At 37.4% G+C, this 25,494-nt stretch overlaps 1 protein-coding gene across 11 annotated transcripts in view; it reads left to right on the forward strand.

The window, feature by feature from the left end:
- Positions 1 to 20,313, forward strand: part of CHLSN (cholesin) — a 134,797-nt gene extending 114,484 nt beyond the window's left edge. For all 11 annotated transcript variants that reach the window (XM_074885921.1, XM_074885923.1, XM_074885922.1 and 8 more), the window contains 2 exons: positions 14,819 to 14,900; positions 19,250 to 20,313. In XM_074885921.1, the coding sequence (XP_074742022.1) occupies positions 14,819 to 14,900; positions 19,250 to 19,432 (265 nt within the window). In that variant the 3' untranslated portion in view covers positions 19,433 to 20,313. The remainder of the gene's footprint in view (positions 1 to 14,818; positions 14,901 to 19,249) is intronic.
- Positions 20,314 to 25,494: the final 5,181 nt, after the last annotated feature.

Consider the following 25,494-nt stretch of genomic DNA (forward strand, 5'->3'; position numbering starts at 1 on the left):
GAGGTCTGGAAGCAAACATGCTGTTTTACTGTAGCCACCTTCCAGCTTCCCACAGAAGGAACTGAGTCTGTGATTCCTTCCTGCTCCCTGTCACTCTGGCTTTGGTTTAGGGGCCACAACATTGGACTCACCTTTGAGCCATAGCACTTTGAGATTTTGTATTTTAATTTGCCGCACACTAAAAACCTTTGCTTTTCTTCCCCCCCCCCCCCCCCCTCGCTATTATTCAGTTCTGTGTCAATGATGGTGTTGGCATGAACATGCTAACTATAGCCATAATAAATTTTTCACTGACTGTAAAAAGGACAGTGCTTCTCATCCTACTTCAGCCTGGCTGTAGCAAGTCAGATACCCTACCATTTCAGAGTTGGCTTTGTGATATACATTTCCAGATGTTAGTGTTCTCATTATCATCTGATTATTCAAACCATGCATTTAGGATTCAGTGAATGTCACGTTACACTTTTGGTAATAGCACCATACAGCTTTTGCCTGTTTAATCAAGATGTCTGACAGCAGCCCAACTTGATGATTTTAAATCCCTATGATACACTCATTGACTTCTGGATTCACTTTTCTGTGTCTTGATTGCAAGTGATACGCAGAACTGTGTTGGAGCCACGCCAGTGTTTTTCTAACCCCCACATGACATCCACAGGATGTCATATTGTGCAGGAATTGCTTTTAAACCATTATTAACTTCTTGGTGGGTTAGCTGCTTTTTATGATTCTAACACAATAGTTTCACTGCTTTGCAAGAAGCACGTTAACATCTTTGTCTTAATTTAGTGAGTTCACTACTGTTCCTTATGTATATCTCATCTCTCTTTCCACCTATATATATTAACAGCTACCCAGACTGAGTGATCCAGGCTTTGCGTGATGAAGGCTCACCAAAAAAAGGAAGGCAGCAATTTTGATCTGCAGCTCTTCCGTGTGAGTCCAGCTTTGCAGTGCAGATGGTAAAGAGATGCTTGCACTGGCGCTGAACAGAGGAAGGTGCCTGCATGGCCCAGTGCTGTGCAGAAATACAAACTCGGGTCTGGAAGCTGAATAACTGGGTTAACACCCAGATGAGCCTGAATGAAGAAGTAATGGCTCTCTGCAAATGAGCTCAGGCACTGTATGGAACTAATGTATAAGTTACACCATTTCCAGTGCCAGAGTGGGCACTGAGGCTTTGTTAGCTGTTACTGAAGATAAACTTGTCAGTTAAAGGTAATGCTGACAAATAATGGTATTATTTACTACATAGTTCTAAAAACAGCAACCAAAAGTAAGAACATAAAACAACTTTAAGTAGCTCGAAGCCAATCTTAGCTATTTTTACCAAGAATTTCTGGGAAGAAAATGAACTGTAGGAATATATTCTGGGTATCAGTAATACTATCCTGGAAATGTTCCAGATGTACCGAATTGCTTTTTTTTTTTTTAATAATTTCAGTAATTTCTAGCAAGTCCTCTCCATACTGGTGTGTCAAGTTGTGAAGATCCTAGGTATTTACAAATCTTTTTGGATGTATTTTACCATTTCTAGCTTGCTGGCTAAGCAGCTTTGGTTTTTAGAGACAAAACAGGCTTTGAAGATTCTGAAATGTCAGGTTCTAAGACTTTTAAGCTTAGTTATACGTGGAAGTTCTCAGATGTTGCAGATACTTTTGTGGTATTTTCAACTCATTTAGAAGTAGGAAGTTTCAGAAATGTCAATGATTGCATGATTTTCCAGCCAAATTAATGAATACTTACGATTCAACTCATTCAACTAAGCTTTGGCAAAGCAGCCAGACTAACACTACTTTCCCTGAACCAAATCCATTATGGTTTAGCTATTAATATTATTCTGGATAAACTCCTCTCTATAGGGGGTGGTTTTGGAGCAGTTTTCTTACCCCTTTGCTTAGTGCTAATGTATGGCTTAAGAGGAGAAATCAAGAGAAACTCATGTCCCTGCTAAATTTTTCTCAGTCAGAGTCAGTAGCTGTTCTGTCTTTCTAAATCTGCTCATCTATTTAGTTTATGACAGAGGAAAGAGATTTCTTCTTGTAATTTCCATAACCATAAATGGTCACTAAATTTAACAAAAAGGGAGAAATAGATTAGGAAACTCTAATCCTGCTTTATGGCTCCAAATCAAATAATTCGTCTTTCTAAATCTTTGAATTAATTTTGTGGAAGGTCACAAGTGTACATCTCAAAGCATATTTCAGTAAAAGCTGCAGAGTGATTTACTTCGAAACCTTCTCTTTGCGCTTCTACCATTTTTCCAACGTGAAACAAAGCTGTCAAAATATTTACTTGGGCATTTGGTTCAACCATTCTCATAGGGAAATACTGTCTTTAATAGCATCATTAACATGAATTCGCAAATCCTTTCATCTGACATCTATCATTTTACAGGATCAGCTGAAAAATACGTTTTATCGACTAACTGGCCTCATCTTTAAAGGGATTTTTATTTTTGTTTTTTAAAAAATATTTTCTCTATCTTCTCCCTGTCATAGTAATGGTAATTTGCTTTTCCATAATACCTTTCCTGATAGCATATCATGACTGTATTTTGACAAAATAAATTTAAAATATTTTGACACTAATTTATTCACTCCTGTTATGACAGCTTTTAAGAAATTGTTATATTACCCCATTTTACAGATGGATAAATTAAACAGTGATGAAGTTTGTGACTCACCAAAGTCCTTGTACTATCCAAAGGTCTCTTTTCAAGCAAGTGACACGAGGGAAACTAGACATAACTTTCTTCTCATCTGAACACAGGCTCTGTTTTCTCTGGCCCTATACCAATGTCTGGTCCCAACAGACCTGTAGGATTTTTCTCAGTTCCTTATTTTGAAAGAGGAGCTTGCATGGATGTTTTTTTTTCTGTAGTGGCATCTCAAGGCATTCCTAAAGGCCGCTAGCAACTCTACTAATCTCTGGGTGGGCCTGCAATGTATCGATTAATATTCCAAACCCTTCTAGCTACTTTGGGAGAGGTTTTTATCTTCCATGGTTGGGGTCTCCTTGCAGTTGTGGTCCTTTGTAGTATTGCTGCAAAGGACTAGAGGAGCTTTATTCCACTTTATTGCTGCTGATAAAACTAGGAACAAAAATTCTGGAGTTAGCCAGCTGGAGGTTACAGACAGCACTTCTACTCTCAGTCACATATATTAAGATTTTTCTCCTGCATATGATCTTGTATCAGATGAGATTGGTGGCTCTTAAGATGACTCATTCTTATGTGCCTGAGGAGGCTTCCCATGCATTCTTGATCTTTTTCAAAATCTAGTTGGCTTTTATTTATTTATAATTTTTTCACTAAGATTTTAAAGATTTCTCATGAATTTGCACATACATGTTGTCACAGCTGTAAATTGTATTAGCAGTAATTAGCTGTTGTGCTGTAAAGTGCGTCCTCAGATGGGGAAAACTAGATTACGTGTGTTAAATCCATAAATATTGGGGTAAAAATAGTCAAGGTTTTTTTGCCTGATTCTCTTTCCTGTAAAATAACGACTTTATTTCCAAACCTCGTTAAGAAAATTTAATGCATCCTTTCTTAATGACTCTCATTTCCAGTAAAATAAAATTTAGTATAAATGAATTTTCTTAACAGTTTATTAAATGTAGCCATTAGATATTTCTTGTTGAGATCCAGCTTTCATCTGTCCATAGTATTATACAAAAGAGATTGCATCTAATTAAATAATTAAGCAGCTTTAATATATTATTTCATCTGAAATTACTTTTTAAAACCTTGGAGATATATTAGGGAGATTCAGAAGCAGAAGTCTTTAATAACAGGCCAGTCTGCTTCAGGACCGTATCCTGGCAGTAAGTAGACACCTTCATTGTTCACTGAAGTTGTGGGTGCTCAAGACTTCACACAATCACTTTGACCTTTTTCCATTTGTCTTGAGGAAGACTTTTGCACTATTCAGGTCAAATAAAACGAGAATAATTAAAATTACCCACTTCACATATAAGCAGTGCAACAAACTACCTCTTGATATTTTTAAACTAAAAGCAGACTGCAGGGATTATTTACTTTATTTTAATAAAATTTTGTTTGCCGTGAGGCTTCGTTGAAGCATATGAGGCATAGCTTTTTCCTCCCAGCCTCTGAAGTCTGCTCTCCCCTGGCTCTCCAAACTCCTTGCCTAGCGCCTGGCTCCGAGCCCAGGCATCCCATCCTTAACCTGTCTTCTGGATTTGAGAAAAGGCATTTTGTACTCACCCATCTTCTTCCATTCAGACTATGTTCTTGACATGGCAGAAATGCAACAGGAAGGTTTTATGTTTTCTCTGTGTCATAAAATTTAGATCTAGGAGAATTAACACTGCTGCTCACTTCCTCAAACACATTCAAACTATTCATCCGATGCCCAAATACTCAAAATAGTGGCGAGTAGTTTTGTAGCTCTAGGGAATCATTTGGTCTAGTCAGCCAAAGCCAAAATTAAAATTTAAAATGCAGTTGGCAATGATTAATCAATTAGCTCCAGGGAGCTGTCAAGGTTTCCTAGCCAGAGTTAGAATAACAAGCAATATTTTTGAAATAATAAAACTGGATCCTTAATAAAACTTGTCTCCTGCTTCACACATTTATTGATGTGATGATGCCCAAAAAGGTATCAGTAATTACTTTTATATGAATAAAATTGAATTGGAATGAGAGCCGTCTGCAGGAAACAGTAATTGGCAGATCAGTTTCTTTAAGCATGGATTACTTAAATCTTAGTAGTGCAGTGCACATCACAGGGTATTAGAAGAGGGGAATCTGATACTGTCCTGAATACTGTAGTGGAGTGGTGGATTTTATATTGCAGTGAGAGATACCTGACCATACCAACTACATTGAGAAAATGCAAGTGGGCTGCCAGCTGCTGTACACTTTTAGGTTGATCTTGATGTTTTCATTGGCTTATCCATTTTTGGAACTCTTCTGCAAAAAAAAAGAGTAAATCATTCTGTAAGGTTACAACTTAGAAGATTCAAATGTCCAGGGGTCTGCAGCACTCTCTCTCCTTCTGCCTCTGCCATACTTCCTAATGAATGCAGCTGTGGGAGGTCCAAATGGGGATGTGAAAAATAACAAGGATGTTTGATGGGTGATTTTGGTTTTGAGAGCTTTGATATATGTTCTTGCCTTTGGTCCACAATAACCCCACACGTGGTATCCTCTCAAATGCACTCAAAAGCTATCTGTGTGATGGGTTGTTTGAAGAGGGCTGTGTGGGGCTTCCTGAACAAAGATGAGCTATGTCTTAATTAGCCAGCAATAAAACTACTTGGATTTCATTTTTTAAAAAAAAGCACACAAATGTAATTTCTGCAACAGTGCATCTAGGGCTGGCGCCCAAATTAATAAATATCTGTGCTTCAATACTGCCCTAAGAGAACTCAGTTAAGTAAAGCGGCTAGGTAAGAATTTGACAATCCAGGATGTCTTCTGTATGCCTACAGAACATTGTCACCAGAACAAGCCAGCGCTGTAGAAAAGATGTGGGGCCAGTCCTACAGCACAGGCTCAAGGTTCAGCTTCCCTTTGAGGGAGGGATTTCTCCTTTCCTGGAGGCTTCAGCCTGAGCCCCTGGACACCGCAACATATGGGACTGATTTGAGGCCAGCTGTTTGTCAGCGTGAGCATCTCTGCTTGTCAAGCAATGAGAGGACACAGGAGGTACTTCTTCGCAGATGCTGCTGGCACCCAGCCTGCCTGGCTGTCCTCCAGGTTGTACCTCTTACATCCCTCAAGTTCACCGAGACCATGCACCACGGTCTAAGCAGCTCCTGTTCCTGAAGGATGTGGGGAAGCCCCGTTGGGAAGTCTGCAGGAACAGGATTTGGATATTGTGAGGAGGAAAGAAGGCCAGTTGGGCTCCCTGTGACTGGGACTAGATGTCCTGGATGCTGAGAGTCAGAAAGGGAGAATGTGCATGGTGCTGGGACTTAGTGTAGTAGGCATTTGGCATGTGGGCATCTCGTTAGCATAACGACAAAGCATTGCTTTTTCATATTGTAGTCAAATGTTCCTCTGGAGCTTGGAACTGCAGAAGAGCACTTCTGATGTTGTTGGCTATGAAAGTTCATTAGGTCTCTGCAAAGGTAGAAACAGCACAGAAACACCCAACCTGAAGTTAAATTAAAGACATCTGGTTACAAAAAAGCAACACATTTTCAGCAGTGTAGCTGATCAGAGGTCCAGCTGGGTTAGACACCTTCATAGGGTGCCAGCCTCACTTTGTAGCTACAGGGCTTCTTGAACTAGCCCATGCATAATGACTAAAGAACACAAACTTTTAACTCAGTATACTGAGCAATAAACTGGCACTTTGGCATCCTGGCTGGTTGAAAGCAAAATCAATCAGCCAACATCTTCAGTATTCAGATCCTTCTCCAAGCGGTCATTTCTTCATCCCTTCTCAAAAACTTTCACTGATAAATTTTCTCATGAAGTTGGTTTCTCTTCCAGCATTTTCTTTCAGCATCACTATACGGAAAACCATGACACTTTCATATATTTCTTGTGTTTTCTTATTAAAAGCCAAAAGTTTTGGTTGGTTGGTTTGTTTTTTTAATGATTACTAGCTTTGAAATAGGCCTTAAAATTATGCAGACTTTTTTTATTACGCTACCAAATATTTGACTTCTCATAGCAGCTTTTTATATCCTGTCTAATTCTTTTTTTGTTAACACTGTAATATTGTAAGTATAGCTAGTATAGGTATGACCTAGCACTGCTGATACTGTAGAATTTTTTGCATTGACATCCAGAGCAAGATTAGGGTATATTAATTCTCCACTAGGTGTATATCTATGACTGGGTGTCACTGTTGCAGTTTTGTGGCACTGAACAATAGAATTGAATCTTCTAGATATAGCTTGAAATGACCTGCATTGCTTGTCCTGGTGAGCAGTAAAATCCAGTGATTATTTGCTCTAGCTGGGAACCACCCCAGAACCTAGTCTTCTCCCAACAACATGGAATTATGGAGTCACAAGCAGTGATTTCAGCCTGATTTCAATCCACATGCTCTTCAAATCCCTCCTTTGAAATGCAACCACTAGTGGAGGATTAAGAATTTTTTTTTTTTTTTCATTTGTACTTAATTGTTTAATCTCTTCTATTATTTTTTTCTTCTTTGAGATGCTAGGGGGGAGAACCTTTAAAAGTTTTAAAAGCTGATTTAAAATTAAAAAAGCAATGAAAACGAGCTACTGGTTGCAACTCAGCTTTAATCCATGCCTTGGCAGGAGTGTTCTGTACCACAGTTAGACATTATGTGGTGTAATGTTAAGTCAGAAGAGAAGTGACCATATTTGGTTTTTTGGGGGTCTGGTAGCATATCCCTCATCTGATCATCAGAAAGCATTTATATAAATGGATTGTTGCCAACTTTTGAAAATTATTTTACATGCAGCTGGCTTCTTATATGGTTTTCATACAGACTATGGGGCCCTCTTTATCTCCTCATACCCCCCAGGACGTTCTTCATGGGAGGGAGGCATAACAGTTGTTTTCATTTTCCCTTTCCCTTATTTCTGGTCTGGGCATCAGTGTGACCAGAATTAAGTGCAAGAAAAGATGGACATCTGGAGAGGAGATGGGACTTCAGCACAGCACTGGGATAGCACTTAGTGGTATATTCCTTGCAGGAGCAGAACAGATAGGCTGTGAAGGGCTCAAATTCTATTTTCTATTCTTCTGTGATAATTCAACTTCTGCTTTGTCTTATTTTTGTGAATGTATGTAAAATAAAAAGCACATTTAGCTTAATAATATAGTAATATTAGCTGTGGGCTTTAAAGCCTACTGCTGACCTTTTTGTTATTACTGAAAACAACAGAAAGTTCTCAGCATATTATTACTGCTATATATATTTTTTCAGATCAAAATGCAATTTTGCTGCAGGCAGGCTAATACAGATACCAGCAACTAAATTACTGTACTAGGAAAAGAATTAAAAAAAGAAAATTGTAAAGGTTTTTTCCTGGTGGAATGCTCTTGGCATTTGCAGGTAGGTTGGTGTCTATGAAAAGTTGACAAGTTGGATCACAGTAAGATACCCTACGTGTATTGTACCATATATAAGAGATATGAGCTCTGCTGATGACCTGATGTATGATTTTGAGGCATTGTTACAATTTACTGGGTCAACTTTCCTTTCCACTTATCATCTGTCTCATCTGTTTATACTCGAAGCTCTGCGTTTGAACAGTGCCTATAGTGGGGGAGGAAGGGGATTTCTAACTTGGCTGAAGCTTCAGGATGCAAGGATAAAATAAAACGTTACAAATAATGGCACATGATAAAAGTACATATAATAAAAGATACGCTGTGATAAACATTTTATGTAGATTTAATCAAAGTTTTGCTTTAAGGCACAAAGGCCCTTTCCTTTTGCTTTATAAATACTTTCTAAGAAAATTCTGTGACCTGTGTAGTTTGCTGTACAGATGCAATCAGATACAATCTGTCCTTATTTTGGACATCAGGACAAAAATGGGACACTGAAAAGCACGTTTATTTCTTCCTGCATGTGTGATTCCTAAATTTAAAAAGAAAAAAAAAACCACCTTTCTCCCCTCGCCTTTTCACAAGTCTTTAGTCATTATGCTGCGTCTAAACCAGATGGAAGAATATATTAAAAATTGTTTTTAAACCACAGATTGAGAAATGGTGCCAGGATTTTCAACCAAAGATGTGGCACTGATTCTAAAATCTGTTGACAATTTTAGAAAGTTTTCTTCTGGCAAAAGAGCTCCATTAGTGTCTCTTCTCTTCCAGGAAAATAAGGAAAACCTTTATCTGAGTCATAATTTAATTAGCTTCCAAACTGGATTTGAGAATATCAGTATAAATGTATTAACTTTCACCAGGAATTGGAGTTGAGAGATAAACAGAGTCATTCATAACATGAGAAAAACCCAGTTAAAAATAAAGGCTACGACTTTGTCTTATATCTGTATCTTGAGTCCTGCCATAGGTTACTGTGTCTAAGATTTTAACTACAGCCATTCTGGTCAAATATTTGAAAATCTATTTAGAGTTTAAATTTTGGATATTTTTTCCAAATCAGGAAAGTCAGCATCACATGCACTTGATATGGGATTTCCTCTTATCTTGCATTGAACACTGAAGTGCACCGCAAAGCAGCTTTCTGGGCATACAGGTGTTGACAGACATACAAAAAATATCTTTTTAAAAGTAAATTAGTTTTAAATGCCCCTGAGAGAAATAGAAGAAATTCTGAATACCCCCAATAAAAAGAAACGCTTTTACATTTCCCTTTGAATAATTGTATGTGTTACAACTGGACAAAAAATATTATTCCTACTTCACTATATGCACTGTAGGGCATATATAAAACTTTCGTCCACATCCCTATACTTTTTATATATCCATATAAAACCTCCCTCCATAAAATGGCTCTTCTCCCACAAGAACGAGCTTATGCCAAATTTCTGCTCCCTCCACGCTGCTTCCAGTGGTTCCAGGCTGCCCCGTTGAGGTGCTGGGCTCCCGCACTCACCCGTTGGCCATATGCGGCGTTACACTCACCACTGAACTGACTTGATCACAGTATTCGGAGTTTCCAAATTCGGGCCTTATAAGGGCAGTGAGTTTGCCTTAAACATAAGTGCATCGTATTTTAAAGTCGCTGCTATTGTATGTATTGCATTGGGAAATATTACAGCAAAGCACTCGCGTGCCAAGTGTTTCAGCAAGGCTTTAAATATCTTTAAGGGAATTTTTTAGACTATGGTTGTTCTTTATTGAGGAAGCACCTGTTACCCCCATTTTACAGATAGGGCAGTGAGTGCAGAAGTGATACCTTTTGCACTCTTTGCAGAGTGCTTGGGGAATAAAACGCTTAACTTGATTCCTGCAAGCCTTAATCATGTGCCGTAACTTCTGTTCAGCCTTCTGTGTGGGGCATGTAGAAGGTCATAGGTGGTCCTTAAAGACAGGTTTCAGGGTGATAAATAACTGGGTGTATCAAAACAGAAAAGTACCCAGATAAATGAGGTGGGAAGAATGTGACAATTTTTGTGTAGTGTTGTAGTATGCCACTTCTAATGTTTTCAATAGATCTTTTCAATGTAGCCTTGAATGGGGTGTGATGGACCAAATCCATTGCTCTGTTCCTCTGAGATTCAGTGAAGCCTGAGAGAGTAAGACATAAGGGTCGTCCTGGGTAAATCACAGGAGAGCAAGAGGAGGCTGTGCTCTGACCTGGTCCTCAGGGCTGGAGAAACCTTTCAAATTAATTCTCTGATGCTAAGCCTGGGCTGTATGCTTGAGAAATCTAAACTGGGTGGCAGTCACCTTTACCTTGAAGAGATACCCGGGCTGGAGAATGTATTTGAGGTGGGCTGGACCGTCAGTGGCACAACATTGGAGCAGTAGATGTAGGTGAGTCTAGGTGTCCTTGCATTTGGCATCCAGCAGTGCTCTCGTGTCTTCTGGAAGGTTATCAGCAGTCACATGTCTGGCTGGCTTTCTGGTTTCTCAAGACTTGTCTCCTACCCAATAATATTTTCAAGTTGAATGAGTAAAATGGTTGATTCTCAGCACAGTGCTTTTCTACACATAGGAGATTATTTAATAATTGTGACAGCTTCGTAGTGTTTTGTCCTGGCCAGTAGTCTAAGCAGATGCATTGTGTTGTCTTCCCGAATCCAATTTGTAACAATAATGTTTTTCTCTTACTGTGTTTCTGGAACCAATTCGACTACTTTCTCTTCCCCTTCTCTTTCTACTAGGACATCCCCGAGAGCACTCTGCCCTGCATGCTACCAGTTGTCTTCTGTTTGCCTACTTATGCTCCCTGTGTTCCCATGCTTTGGGAATAGATTTGTGTGAGATTACTTTAATGTAGAGACTGAAAGTCATTTATGAGATAGACCAGTGAGAATCTTAGGCAGCTTTTCTACATGAGACTTTCATGCTAAAAGCCAAAAGCCCAAATGTAAAATTCCCTAAGCCGCTTGATTAATTTGATTCATTTCCTCTGTATCTTCAATTTCAAAGCCATTTAGGAAGATCATTTGCACAAACATAAAAGTTCTCTTTAACTAAAGTCAACCAATGTGTTTTTTCAATGAGCTAGAGCTCATAAAAAAGATTCAAACATTAACTGTGTAAAGAAGGCAATTAGTGTTTGTACAATATATTGAAAACTAGCCTGAGGCATACTGGAAAAATACATGTTTTATGCATGTATATTTTTCATCCAATTCCATAGTTTATATTAGATTTGGACATAGATACTTCTAAAGGCTACCAAATTAATTCAAACTGTGAAAGAGGTTGTGATTGTCTATAAAAGGTTTTTTTAAACTATAATGTAGTTGGTCTTACTCTGTATATTTAATCATTCAAATGGAAAGCCTTTTCTACTGCTGTAGTATGTCAAGGAAGCTTATCTGCATATAAACAGCAAAATGAGACCTCTCTTGTGTTACAAAGCTTTAACTTTTGTAGTTTAAAAGTTGGGCATTTCTAAAACTGTACTAACCATGTCATTCTGATAAAAGGAGATACCCCTCTTGCTTTGTCACGGAGTGATACTTTCCATAGGTTTTAAAGCTGTCATAGGAGTAGGAAAAAAAGCTGTCATAGTCACAGGAATCAGTGGAAAACTTTTATTTTAATAACTGTTGGGGGGTCCAGTTACAGGGAGCAACTGCCACGTTATCTGTCTTAAAGACTGTGCATCCATTATCATGAGTGTTTTGCCCACAGCTGGATAGGAATTAAGGTCAGGAGAAGGACCATTTTGCCAAAGGGAGAGAAACAGGAATTGATGTGAGTGTGGATAGAGTACCAGTTAAAAACTTGGGAGCATTTTCTGAAAATATGAGTACACCCATAGTTTATTAAGGAACATGCTACTTTTTTTACCATACTCATTTAGCATTTGATTCTAATAGGACAGAGTGCAAGCCAAGAAACATGTTTGGTGAGGCTCCGGTGCTATAATGTGCACAAACGTACCTTCTGCAGTTGATTATGATAAGGTATTTGTTGTTTATATGAATTATTATGGTGTATATAGAGCGAGACCTTTCAGGAAGACTAGCTGAAACTTTTGTTTGTTTCTACAAGTGAATTCACTAGAGTGAAAGTCAATGTGGGATCTTAGACGCAGGAGTATAATGGCTTGTCTTAACATGTAGAAGAGAGCATATGGTTTTGGTAATAGGCTAATAAGAGCAATTAACCTTATAGTGCACTCATTTGTTGGTCTCAGTTGTTTATAAACTAGGTAGTAAAGATATTTTAACATCCTATGGCTTTATAGGAGATTAGTGAAATCAGGCTGTATTTTTCAAGTTAATGCCGAACAGTACTCAGGTGATAGCGTGATAGAAACATAAAATTAGCAGAGAATAAAATATTCAGAGTACTATGTGGTGTGTCTAACCAATGAATATAATCACAAATGTATAAATACATAGTATGGTTTAAAGAAATAAAAACATGTGTTAAAGGTTTTCATTAGAAGAGGGACTGTTTTCACAGGATGCAGTCACAGATCTGTCATTCAGCTTGTTCTTGTCACCTTGCAAAGATTATAATGTAAACTGTTTCCAGGTTTATTTAACGTAAAAAGGAATTTTAAACTTACCTCCTTCTTTGTGCTGTGCAAATAGACAGCATTTTTTATAACTTCCATGTAAGTGTCCAGAAGGATGAACCTCGTTAAAGAATGCGTTTCTTCTAACAGCAAGCACCATCATTATAGGTTTTGGGGGTTTTTTTGAACGACTTCTAGAAGTTAAGTCACTTCATGCAGAAGTTCCAATTTCTCAGTTAGGAGCTACTGCACTTGCCTGGCAAACAGAGAAGTTGGGTACAAATGAGCAAGTAGCTTGTGCCACAAACTGCACCCACAAGAAGAGCTCTTTTTACTTCTTTCTGTTGTCTCCTCACATTAGAGGTGGTGTAATTTTGACAGGCGCTGTTGTCCTTTTGGGTACCTTGCTGTGAATGGAAGTAACGCCAAGGGTTGAATGATCTTTATTTTTCAAGTACTTTGGTTTCTATGTTGGTGGTGATGGGAGAAGGATGGTTTCCCCATAATAACATTTTTTTATTTGGTTCTGTAACTTTTGGCAGTCAGCTTTTGGGCTTCTGCTTTTGCACAATATTTGTTTTGCAAACTTTTGCCTCTTTCTTGACAATGTCCCCAAAGAGACCTCTAAATTAGTTCATATGTGGATTTAATTTGAGCATGTAAAATATGATGTATTGTGGTTATTAGTGTTTTGTCTGTCCTTCCTGGTTTACTGGTATTTGTCCGATTTTTACCTTTTATTTTGGTTACAGACATTTTTATTGAGTTTAGCTAGTGATGACCCTAATGAGTTGTTGCTGCTTTTTCTTTATCCTGGATTTGAAAGTCAAGGCAATAATTTTTTTCTTTTGGGTTTTCTGCAGAGATTTCCATGGAACCCTTTTGTACAAATTTGTGGTCTTGTTTTTTTCTGTTTCACTGAATTGACTGAACAATGTATTTGCTGGTGCAGCATTCACCAAATATGAGGACTCTTTTGCTTTATTAGACTTGACAGTGTTTAAACAATACTAATTCTCATACCCAGCTGGCTTTTCAATTGATTTCTGTGCTCTCTGTTGCTGTGTAAAACAAGCTGGAACATTAAAGACATCTTGCATGCTACCCTCTGGAGACTTGTTTTTCTTTAGAGAAAAATCAAATAAGTGTAAAATTTTCTATTTTTTCTCCACATATATTTTCTTCTGGATCTTTAAATGATATTTCAGTGTACTGACAAATTTTGTACATGTTAAATATGTTAATTTTCAAGCACATACTTTTAAAAAGCAGTCTTAATTTTATAGTGAGATTTGCTAGTTTGCTCACTTGTTTATAGAAATAACTGTCACTTTCTTCATCTAAACCAGAATATACCAGCTTTAAAATCATGTTCAAGATGTACATAAATGTGCCATTTTAGCCCAGCTAAAGTTTTGCATATTTAAAATGTGTTTGCTAAACAGTCAAAGAACATTTGCAGATGTTAATAATTTGTTTTACCTGCTCACTTTTAACAGTATTGAAGCAGCCTGGAGTTTTGAGCTAAGTATTGGAATCAGAATTCCTGGGGAGAGCGAGACATAAAAAGCATTTTTCTATCCTGTAAATGTCAATATTTAAGTCATACCTTTAGACAAATCCAAACTTTAAAACATATGCTCTGAAAAATTGATTTTCTCTGCTCTAGAACAGTCATCTGTGATGGGCTTCAGCCATTGTTGAGGTGACCATTATAGCACGAGTCTCTCCTTCCAGTCCTTTAGAGGCTGCTTAATTTCATATGAACTTCAGTTTATTGTGAAACTTTCTGAAACCCAAACTTGATTCCTCATCCACTCCACCTCCCCAAATACTCAGGTAGCCCTGCAGCTGGGGTAAGGATCTGGGGTGCTCTGTTGTTGTGGGTCAAATGCGGGCAATGACCTCTCATAAAGGACTGCTCAAAGCTAGAAGAGTGAGATTTGGTTTTTAACTTGAAGGAATCAGTGCTTTCTGGTGAAAATTTTTAACATTTTTGGCCATAATGTCTTCTTAATCTTTTACTTTTTTGCATGGAAGCCAGGTAGCCATCCCTTGTGTTCTTTTTTGCCATTCATACAAAATATGTGCTAGTGTCTGTTTTACACAATGTGATGAAACTCCATGTCACGCATACAAAGTCACTTGGAGTCATTTGTAGGAAATATTTTCTGAATAATGAATGTTTTGATCACACAGTATTTAGCTTAAGCATTTTTTTTTTAAATTCACTACAGCTGGTCTGAAAACCGAGGAGAATGGAAGTTTCAAAAGACAAGACAAACCTGGCTTCTCTTGCACATGTATGATAAAGAGAAGGTTTGTATTAAAGCTACTTTTTCTCAGAACAAATATGATACAAAGTTTTATATGTTAGTTGTATCTATTTTTTATTAATCAAAAGTTGCTAGTACTAGTCATGCACTTTTGTAATAATTTTTTAATAATTCATAAATCAATTTCTTTTTAAACAAAAGGCTGAATCATTTTAATTGCTTGTAATCAATCTTTTTATTTTGTTGGTGATCATTCTCCTGTAATGCCAGATTTTTATACCTTATACTTGTCAAGCAGAAATAGAGCAGATTCATGTTTTATATAAATGTGGAGCTAACTGAGAATTTAAGTCATATCCTTAATTTGAATTTCTGAATGTGGAACCCAATACTGTAAACCACAGTTCTCATATTGCTTCAGATATCTCTGGCTCCATATAAGATGTACAGCCCTATTGCCAAGATGTTAAAATAGCTTTCTCATTAAAATATAAGTGAAACCTGATGTTGATTGTAAAAAGCTTAAAGTATAACCAGAAGCTAGGCTTTCATCATTACTGAAATTCATTCATTTCATAATTTAAAAAACAACATAGATTGAATTTCCAATAAGTGTCTGACCATTGTGGTATTGAGTGGGGGTTTCAGGTCATTCATTTTGTTGTGTAATAGAACAAACATCTAGCCATTTGCACGGTGCCTTACTTATTGATTGATTTAGTTAGTTTTTGCAGATTTTTTGTGTACACTTAAATATTTAAGTATACCAGTCTTCCTGGCCCAAATACCCAGCAGCTCTTAAGCCTATCACCTGACATAGGGTGTTACCTTTATGATTAAAAATACTTTTAGAGAACCAGATAATTAAAAGCAGAGTATCATGAAGGCAAAAATGTTCACACAGTGTAATACTTTAAAAAGATTAGTTGCAGAATACAAATTTGATTGTAGGTGTCTAGGTTGTTTGCACGGTCTTCTATTTTTAAGTTTCTCCTTTAAAAGTCTTTATTAACCTTTCAAAATCAATGTATGCTACCTAGAAATTGTTTTACAAGCAGAATGATGTTTCTACTTTTTTACCTGTTTACTTTGGGTTTTGTGTTGAAATATACTGGAAAATAATTAACTGTAGGTAGCATTTGTGTTATGCAGCAAAACACAGCTTAACTCCTTATTTCTCAACACTGAAATGAAACTTCCTTTCTGTTTTCTAAAAAATCTGATTAAAGTGCTATGGTTTATTTAAATTCAAATATTTTGTAGTTTAATAATCAGAGATGCATTGAATATGAGCTTTAGATAATGATTAACATCTGCATCCAGATTCAGTAGTTAGTGGAACTGTTCAAGTGCTTGTAATTAAGCATATGAAGCCTCTTTCTTCATCAGGACTGTTGGGAGGGCAGACCAGCTTCTTTTGAATATTTTTAATACCCAAATTCAACTTCCTGTCCATTACAGAATAAAATCTGTTGGATATCCAAGCATGACTAAAATACAAAAGGAGACATGAGTTTCTTTCCTTCCTAAGTCTCATCTTTGATCTCATGGTGTCACTTGGATGCTTACTGAAAAGCCACACAAAGGAGTGAATGGAGTTTCCTGTACTGATAGGCCTCTTTCTGTAAGAAAAAAGTTGAGGTTTTAAAGTCCTATGCAACATGAGGGTTTTTTAAAGTCCTTTTAAAAATCCATCTGGTGGTTGGCTGACAGCTTCCAAGCCAAGGCTGTATACCTACAGTGTATATACTTCTTCAGGATCCAGTGTAAAATAAACACTGGATCATTTGTTGATCTTTGTCATCTGGCACAGCATTTTTAGGAAGGAACTATATAGTTGTTTTCAGTTTTTGGACTGCAAGACCCTGGAAGGGTTTCTGAAGCCTCCTCAGAAGGTAACAGCAAAGGAAGCTTGCCGGCAGTAAGCTGAAGTTCTCTGTGCAGATATCTGTATTTGCTTTGCAAAATACGTCGGCATCTGCAAGTCTAAAAAGTCTAAAAGCTCTTGAGTTACACAGTATAATTTAAAAGTGGTAAATGTTCTTTTCCTGCTACTGTTTTGTAGTGTTTCCCCCTTTTCCTGATGATGGTAATTATTTCACTTTGGGATATTTCCATATTAGCTCCAGTGCATATTAGCTCGTTAGAACAGAGGCCAGGTTAGTGTGTGTGAGAGAGAAAAAGAAACAAGAAAAGGGTTAAAGCAGTTTAACAAAAGAATAATAATAAAATCCCATAGGTATCTCTTCCACTTGCCAGAAACATGGTGGGAGATCTTGATATCCAGTTTCAAGCCAGCCCGAAAGCTGATCTTAGAAGAAGGATTGTGTTCCTTCTTGTAAAACCTTGCCAAGAGTCCCTGAAATTTCAGCTCTTGTACTACTGTATTTGAAGAATTAAAATTTGGATTTCATTAACTTTTTGCTGGCACTTTCTGTGTTGCAGTCCTTGGTATGGCTCTATCGTATGTGTAATGTACATAGGAAATATAATATTGTCTTGCCTGCATGGTACTCTAGCTGGAATAGACCTAATGGCTGTGTAAAAGAAAAAATCAGAATTTTGAACAATCGAGCACTTATCCTTAGGGCCAAATGCTAAATGTTTTCTAGGCTTCACACAGCCACATGTCTGTCTGCACACTTAATATTTCTAAGTTTAGGGTAGGCTTTTAATTGCCCCTTCAAGCACTTTGCTTAAATGATATAATAATAACTGTAATTCCACAGAGTGAGGTATGCTATACCATGAGGTCTGAGGACAAGAGGTGTAAATTATGTAGATAATTTGGCTAAAGTTTGAAACATAGAAATGTTGCTGAGCTTTAAAAACCACGTACTGAAGCATCTGCATTAAAGGAGCACTATCATGCTGAATTGTTTGTGTCTGAATGTTTTTGTCTTAGTACCAGTTTATTGTGAATGAAAAGGTTTCAAAAATATAGACACTTTTCATTATGTTTAAATGTGTTTAATTCATATATTATAGCAACAATCATCCATTTCAGTGTTAGTCACTGTAAAATTAATTTTTTTTGGTATTTTTTGTCTTTTTGTTTCTTTAACGCAAGAGTGTTTGTGTGAAGAATTAGAAGGTTTTCCATAGTGTATAAGTTATGAGGCTGAATGCAGACTTTAGTTTTGATTTATTGCTTTGTAATATCCCTGATTGATGAAGGCAAGTGGTGGAATATTCTTTCTTCCTCTTCTTTTGGAGTGATAGAAGTTTTAGTGATCAAAGTTATGCTGCCAAATGTCGATGGGTTGTAAATTAAGTATCTGTTGAAGCTCTGTCTCCTCTGAAATGTTGATACTTTGCAGAATTGAAACAGCCCTTGAATAATTAGTCTCCAATCCTTTAAATACTTACGTATGTGTTTAACTTGACTCATGTCAAGTATGCCTTTTAAAGTTATATGTGTAAAGTTAAACATGGAGAAAAATATTTGCAGGATTAGGTCATTTTAACATCTCCTGATTCACAGCAAAAATATTCTCTTATTGGCTGAAACCTGTTCCACAGATATACAACCTGAAGTTAAGATACGCTGCAGCGTAGATCTGTTCACCTAATACGTTTGAAAATACATTGGTTTGAAATAGTGAATAAATCATTCAAAAGTCGTTGCTAGGTCATTGCCAAGATTATTTAATGTAATGGTCATTTAAAGTGTATGTTGTACTAGATAAGCTAAAATTTAACCTATGGCTAGTTAATTAGAAAGGGAGTGAAATGGGGGTAATGCAACTGTAGATGACTGAATGCCTTTTAATGTCAGACATGTTAGTAGAGCCTATCAGTTTTAGTCAGCATGACTTAAAAATTATTTCCATATGTCTGAATTCAATTTGTTTTTCAAGTTAAATTCTATTCCTTTGTATAAGCATTCTGTCGAAGTGCTTGATAGTGGGTGGTATCTCATCTTAGCAAACAAATAATTTTGGGTAGGGGCGAGGGTAATTCCAGCAAAATTCTTTCCTCAGACATATGTATGCAATTCTCACTGAATTTAGTAAGGTTTGCATACATATTTCCAAAATTAGGATTTGGCTAGTGGGTTTTTTTTTTTCTTCCAACAACCCTCACAGCCTTGAGCTCACTGTCAGGGAGTGTTTGCATTTGCTGATCAGCATTTCCACATCTGCTTAGAATTTCCTCTCAGATGTTTTGCCCATCTGAGCACATGACAGTCTTCTCACCACAGTCCATCCCTGCCGGCAGCTTGAACCTTGGCAAGAAACACTTCCACTCAGAGGTGGGCATTGGCAAATACAAAAGCCCATGCAGTTCTCTTAATTATCTTTCAGGTGATGGTTTGACATGATTGTGAATGAGTATTGAGAGAGAAGAAAATAAAGCAGGTTTTTTTCTTCCTTGTTTTTTCCATTAAAGGTTCCAGATAAGTATTTCACTATTTTACTGGATTATCTGCAAGGGCTTCAAGGTGGTGCACGAGACATAACTGTGCAGAAAGCTGAAGCTTTTATGAAGGAATTTGATGGTTCCGAGGCAGAAGACCCAAACTTGTTGGAGAAGTGCGAGCGCATACGACAAGTTCTACAACTGCTGTCCTGAGAGTATTTTTGTGTCTTGATGGTCGTCTGGTGGAGAAAAGGAGAGGATGTCATATACAGAGACTATAAATTAGTTGTAAAGACATTTTCTAATAAGAATCCTAATACTAAATTTTCAGATTTTGTACTCATTTTTTCCAATTGCAAATATTTACCATGTTTTGAGGTGATGAAATAAAAATAATGTATTTGGTCCATAGACATGCTGTTAAAGGTAATCTTACTGCATATCTTCAGAAAAATAAACCTCTCTTTCTTGTTAGTTTTCCTCCACCTCCCTCTGTAATTACTGTTAAATAAGAGGAGCTTTGCAGTTCTTAATAAGAAGAGCAAAAGAACCAACAAAATGCCTGGAGGGTCCTTTAAAATGGCAGCTTTTAAAATGAGCATACAGTATAGTGCTTGCTCAGCCAGCTGTAATCTATCACTTTCAGCTTTAGAAGTATGTCATTTGGATTTGGGAAAGATCATTTTCAGTCTGTTGAACACGGGTTGTATAACGCAGTTGCTTATTAGTACTTCACACGGTAATCTGGAGATACTATCAGCCGTGTTAGTTTTCCTTTTATATTTAAAGTTCTCAAATGCATTATGGCGATTGTTTAGATACTCAGATAATGCACAGATGGAAACAGATCAAATCCTTTGACTATATGTTGTGTAATCATCTGACTGTACCTAAACTTACCCTACGATGAGAAGTGCTGTGCTGTAACATTTTGTATCTAACCTGCCAATATTGCATTTTCATCTATCTCTTGTAATTGTCGCCCAAAAGAGTTAATTTGTGTTCGTTCGCTTTGACGTGGGACATTTGTCTCCAATGAATGTGCTGAAAATGAGGCTTTCAAGTAAAAAACCAAGGACATTAATTACTCAAAAGTTGGATGATTGCCTTATTTAAGAACACTTGTATTCAGACAGCGTTCTTGACCTGAATCTTTAATGTTTCTGCAAACATTGTTCATACTTTATTAATAACAACTATATGAAATGTGTAGTGTTTGAGAAAAGTGGCTGTCTTTGGGAATTACGGCCTTAATTTGGATGGGTGAAGGAGAGGATCTATGGATATGCAGGCCTAATTTTTCAATAAGAAGCATTTGAGTGGATTTGACAGCCTTCACAGTCATGGATTACTACAAATCTTTAAAAGATGAAATCTATTACTAGTAACAAATAACTTACGCTTTCCGACATCTTGAAGATGAGATTTTCAGCCAAAAATGCTAGAGACCAGCATGCCCTGCTCTAACACAATAACTGTGTTGGAGTTTAACGCAACAGTGAGCAGCATTCAGCAGTGGCCAGCCTCTCTGTTGAGCTGCTGAGGTCCTGCTCCTGTACCACCGGGTGACAGTTGGATGGGGGCTGCAGAGGATTCATGCAGTATCAAAGCCTTTCTGAGGCCCAAAGCTGTAAGAGACTGATCTTCCAGTGTAAAAGTTGGGGAAAAGGATCTGTAATAAAAAGAAGTGATACTGACATATAGTGAACTTGTAAAAGATCATTGAGTCTTATATTTTATGTCTGAGAATATGCAGCTGGGAAGAACTACTGTCACTTCAAGCAGAAGCTGATACTTTTCCTTTTCATGAGAAAAAATAGGGATTTCTCAGGGATGAAGCTTTCAAAGTGTCTTTTTGCAACATTATGATTATGTTTTGGGTGTCAGAGAAGAATTTGTATTCTCTCTTAAGATATTTGAAGGTCGCCACTTTTGGTTTATCACACAAAAATGTGGGTCCTCATTGTGCACTTAATATACCTTGTAGCTTAAAAGCACAAGCACATCGCAACTGTATTTTGGAAGAGGCTTGTAAAAAAGATTGTAAAGGTAAGGTCCAGGCAAAAAGATGTGAACTTTTTATGATTTTGACAGATTTGGCGAGATTTGCCTTTCTTAGACCTTGGTTCTGATCATGTGCAAATGTTGACAAATCTGTGAGAAGAGAGACTTTGTAGATCAAGAATGTCATAATTCTTTTTATATCAGTTAATATTAAAAGCACATAAGGCCTGCCAATCTGGAGTCCATGTGAACATAACATTTGGAAAAAAACAGAGGCTGTCACCAGTGCAGGAATAGACCTCTGCGAGTGAGGTCCTGGTCTATGCTCCTCTTCTTCAGCTGCAGTTCCAACTTTCCCTTCAGTGCTACTGATTACTGGGTGAAGGACATGGTCTTTGGCCTCTGCTTCTTGCAGTTATGGAAAATTCAGAAGCTTAAAACTAAGGTAATTGTTGCTATGGTTGTGTTCGTTAGAGAAAGCAAAGTATGATGTTTTCTGCCATGTGCTGCTTGGTGTATGGTACTGTTCAATGGTCAGTGGTGTCTTGAAATTGGGTAAAAGGCTTGTAAAACTTCTGCTTTGTATTGTTACTGTATATGTCCTGGGTTTCAAAGCTCAATATGAAATATTTTAGTGTTGTCTCATACTTGATTTTGTAGTGCAAATAGGAAGGGACTCTTAATTGCATTTTCCTTTTTCACTTTGCCCCTTTTCTTGAAGAATCTTCAACTGGTTGGCAAACAAGTCATCTTCAAAACACCCATGAAATGCAAAAGCAAACACATTTTTGGGAGACATGTATTGCTAGGCCCATGTTAAAGTGTGAGTTCCCAGACAGCTTACCCAACACAGTGTGCAAATGCAGCTACCTCTCTGGCAGTCAAATTCTTCTTTTCCATATGCTAGCCACCAGGCCAGCTTCTTCTTCCTGCTCAGCTTGGCATTTTAATTTAGGGATTTACACTGCGTGATGAATAAGTATAGCAAGATTTTTAAATTATGTATTTTAAATTGTTAGCTGTATAATCAGTTACTGAATTCCTGTAGCTGGTCAAAGCTGTACAGGAAGATACAATCTGGCACTTCATTCACTTTGTTTTGTCATTTGGTCACACAGAATTTTCAAATCTCAACATTGCTTGTTGCTTAGGTAATCTGTGGATACAGATGGGACAAAATCACGTCTCTGCCTCTGTTTAGATCAGTCTACTGTGTTAATAAAAATTGCATCCAAGGCTAGAAGTAATAGTGTGTACAGACTGACGAATTACATCTTCATCTGCCTACTCTAATTGTCTTCTAGTTGAGTTAATCTGTATTGTGTAGCTCTGGCTAGAAGAATTCGTATCCTAAGAGAATCCTGAAGTCAGGACTTCTGGGCAAAATAAAGGGACATTTATTACTTAGAATTGCTTAAAGCTGGAACTGTGCCTCTAATGGAAGTACTAATTACTCAAAAATTGACAATGTAAAAAGTTCCCTTTAATTTGGCTGATCCTTGCTATGGATTGTGTATCTTCTTGGTTCTCCACTGTCTGCTCACAATTTTAGTTTGCTATCACCATCGTGAAAGTACTGGGTAAATGAATTCTCTGTTCTTATTTGGAAAGGGTGTGTCATAGTTGTTGAATGTGTAATTTATTTCCTTATTTCCTCTCACTGGAGAATAGCTCTGCTGTGTTTCTGATGATTTTAAAGCAAGGCGACTCTTGACTCGTCTCCCATCATTTCAAATAGCTTACAAATGCAATTCTTTGGTTTGAGCTTGGTTTTTTTATATATATTTTAATAAACTTTTGCCACTGAGTAAGGCAAAGTAACAAACGTTAAAATCTACTCAATTTCTGCAAATCAGTGTCAGAAAAAAACAAACATAAAAAAGATTTAAGTTGCAAAGTCAAGCACTCAGAAAATTAGAAAGCATAAGAATGGAAATTGTTTGTGTAATTTTAATTTTACTCCTTCACGCATATGTAGTATGATTATGTCATCAGTGCTGTATTTTCCGTTGTATATAACTGATAAATCATTTATTGAGTGTTTTCCTTGCAGTTCTGCTGCTATTCTCATTTTCAAAATTTGGGTCTACAAATCCGTACTAAAGCTAGAAGAAATAACTTTGCTGTGTGGATTTGATCCTGCACTAAGAAGTAAGTAGGAACTTTCCTATTCATTTAGTATAGGAACTAGTCATAGATGTTTCATCACAAATGTTCCCTTTAAAACATGTTTTAATGTTCTGATTCATTTACAGTCAAAATACTGAATTGATGTTACTTAATTTAAATCCAGTTTTGTTGACATAAAACTTTCCAGTGACTTACTCTGGTTTAGCCTTTGGTTTCCTTTTATGTCTTCCTTTCTGTACAGCTGAATGAGCTAGTTATTTCTGTCCCTGCAAGTAGGAATATTAGTTGTTTACAGTGATTCCAGTCATACAAGGACACAATTAAATGACCTTGCCTTTGCAGGACAAGCTCATTTTAGCAGTAATTTATAATTACATTCTATTTTCAATTCTTCATAAGAACATATGTAGTCAACAACTTAATATGACCAAAAATAATTATTTTTTTAAAATATGTTTTTTTTCCCCTACAAGGAGCAGTCAATACCAAACTAAATAAAACTAATGAGCAAATGATGGGGGAAGGGTAAAGCAAAACAGTGGTTTATCTTTCTTTGTCGAAACAAAGCTGAATAAGAAGCTTGTGCTGCTAAGAAAGTTTGACTGGTGTTACAGACACAGAGGGAGGGCCCTTTGGTTAAAAACAAGAACAGTCATACAGTTACTTTTATTGATTTCCTCCCACCCCACCCCACCCCCCCACCCTGCAGAAAATTTTTGGCATTCCCCTACAAAACCCACAAAAACACCTACACAAAAAAGCTAAATAGGTTTCAAAATCAAATCCTTAAAGGTCAAGAAATGCCACATGTATATAAATGGCCAGAAGAATTAAAATTCTACCTCTCTGTGCCTCCAGCCTGGAGACTGAATGAAAGGGGATTGTGTTAGAAGCAAACAAGCAAAAACCCCTAAATTATATGAGCACATAGTTAAAGATTACCAGTTACCCTGCTATTCATAGGAAGGTGGAATTACATTTCCTATTAGCTTAATTATTCAGATTTTTTGAAGAAGGTTTGCTGCTAATTGAAATACCATGTAGCATTTTGCTGTGACAACTTACATCTATTCTCCTCATGGTCCCACGTGTATTTTATAAAACTATAAGCCATGGGACACAGGATCTGTCACCCTCATTTGCTTATAAATAGCTAGACCTAGCTACAGCACTGTGAAAATCACCGTTTGCTGTTGAGCTCCTTTGGACCCAAAGAAGGATGTTGACACTGTGTTTCCCTGTACTGGGCTGGAGGTACAGCAGGCTTTGGCAACATCCTTTGTATCAGCCAGGCTTTCTTAAGCTCCATGAAATTGCCCGACTCTGGTACAGTGATGCTGCTTATGGAATTTGCCAAGTGGGCAGCAGGGTTTGTCCGTGGAGCACTTTGAGACAGGAGGCTGCAGGATCGCAGCTGCTCAGGATGCTCAGCCCACAGCTTAATGCCTTCCTCGGCCTTGCTGCTCGTTTTCAGTCTTGGGCTGCTGAGAGTTGCAACCATTTTATTTGTCTACGTTCTGTGAGCTTAATTTGACTAAACAAACTGTTTTAAAGCTATTTTGACATATTGAAAGCTTAAGCTACAGTGATAGTGTTTCTCTGGTAGCATAGATACGTGTAAATAGACTTTATGGACTTCACAAAGATAGTAGCCTTTATTAGAAGCAGAAGCTCTTGCAGGATCCTGGAAATGACTGACCAGCACCCTGATTTACCTTGTTAAATAAGACTGGTATTTCCGTGAGCTGTCACAAATATATGCTAGCAGATAGACACGATGGCAGACAGCCAAGAAACCATGTATGGGCATCAAACATACCAGAGGGCAAGGATGACAGTTGGGAATGTAACCTCCTGAAGTTGCCTGGTTAAGGCAAAATGCCACCTGGCGCAAATCCTGGCTGCTATAAGGTTAAAAATAACAAATAGTATCCCTATTACATAAGGAAATCTTTCGTCCTTGTTTAATGGGACACTATGACACTCAGGAAAGAATAAGTACAGAGCTTCTCTGAACTCTTACTTGGGGTTAGTGCATAGGGCCAAACCAGCTGAAAATACCAGGGTTGATTGTAAACAGGGCCCCGTGTACAAACTGCTGGCATTAAAATAGGTGAAATCTGGGTGAAATTCCAGTGTCT

The sequence above is a fragment of the Strix uralensis genome, chromosome 16 (genome assembly GCF_047716275.1).
Source record: "Strix uralensis isolate ZFMK-TIS-50842 chromosome 16, bStrUra1, whole genome shotgun sequence".
In the NCBI taxonomy this organism is placed as follows: Eukaryota; Metazoa; Chordata; class Aves; order Strigiformes; family Strigidae; genus Strix; species Strix uralensis.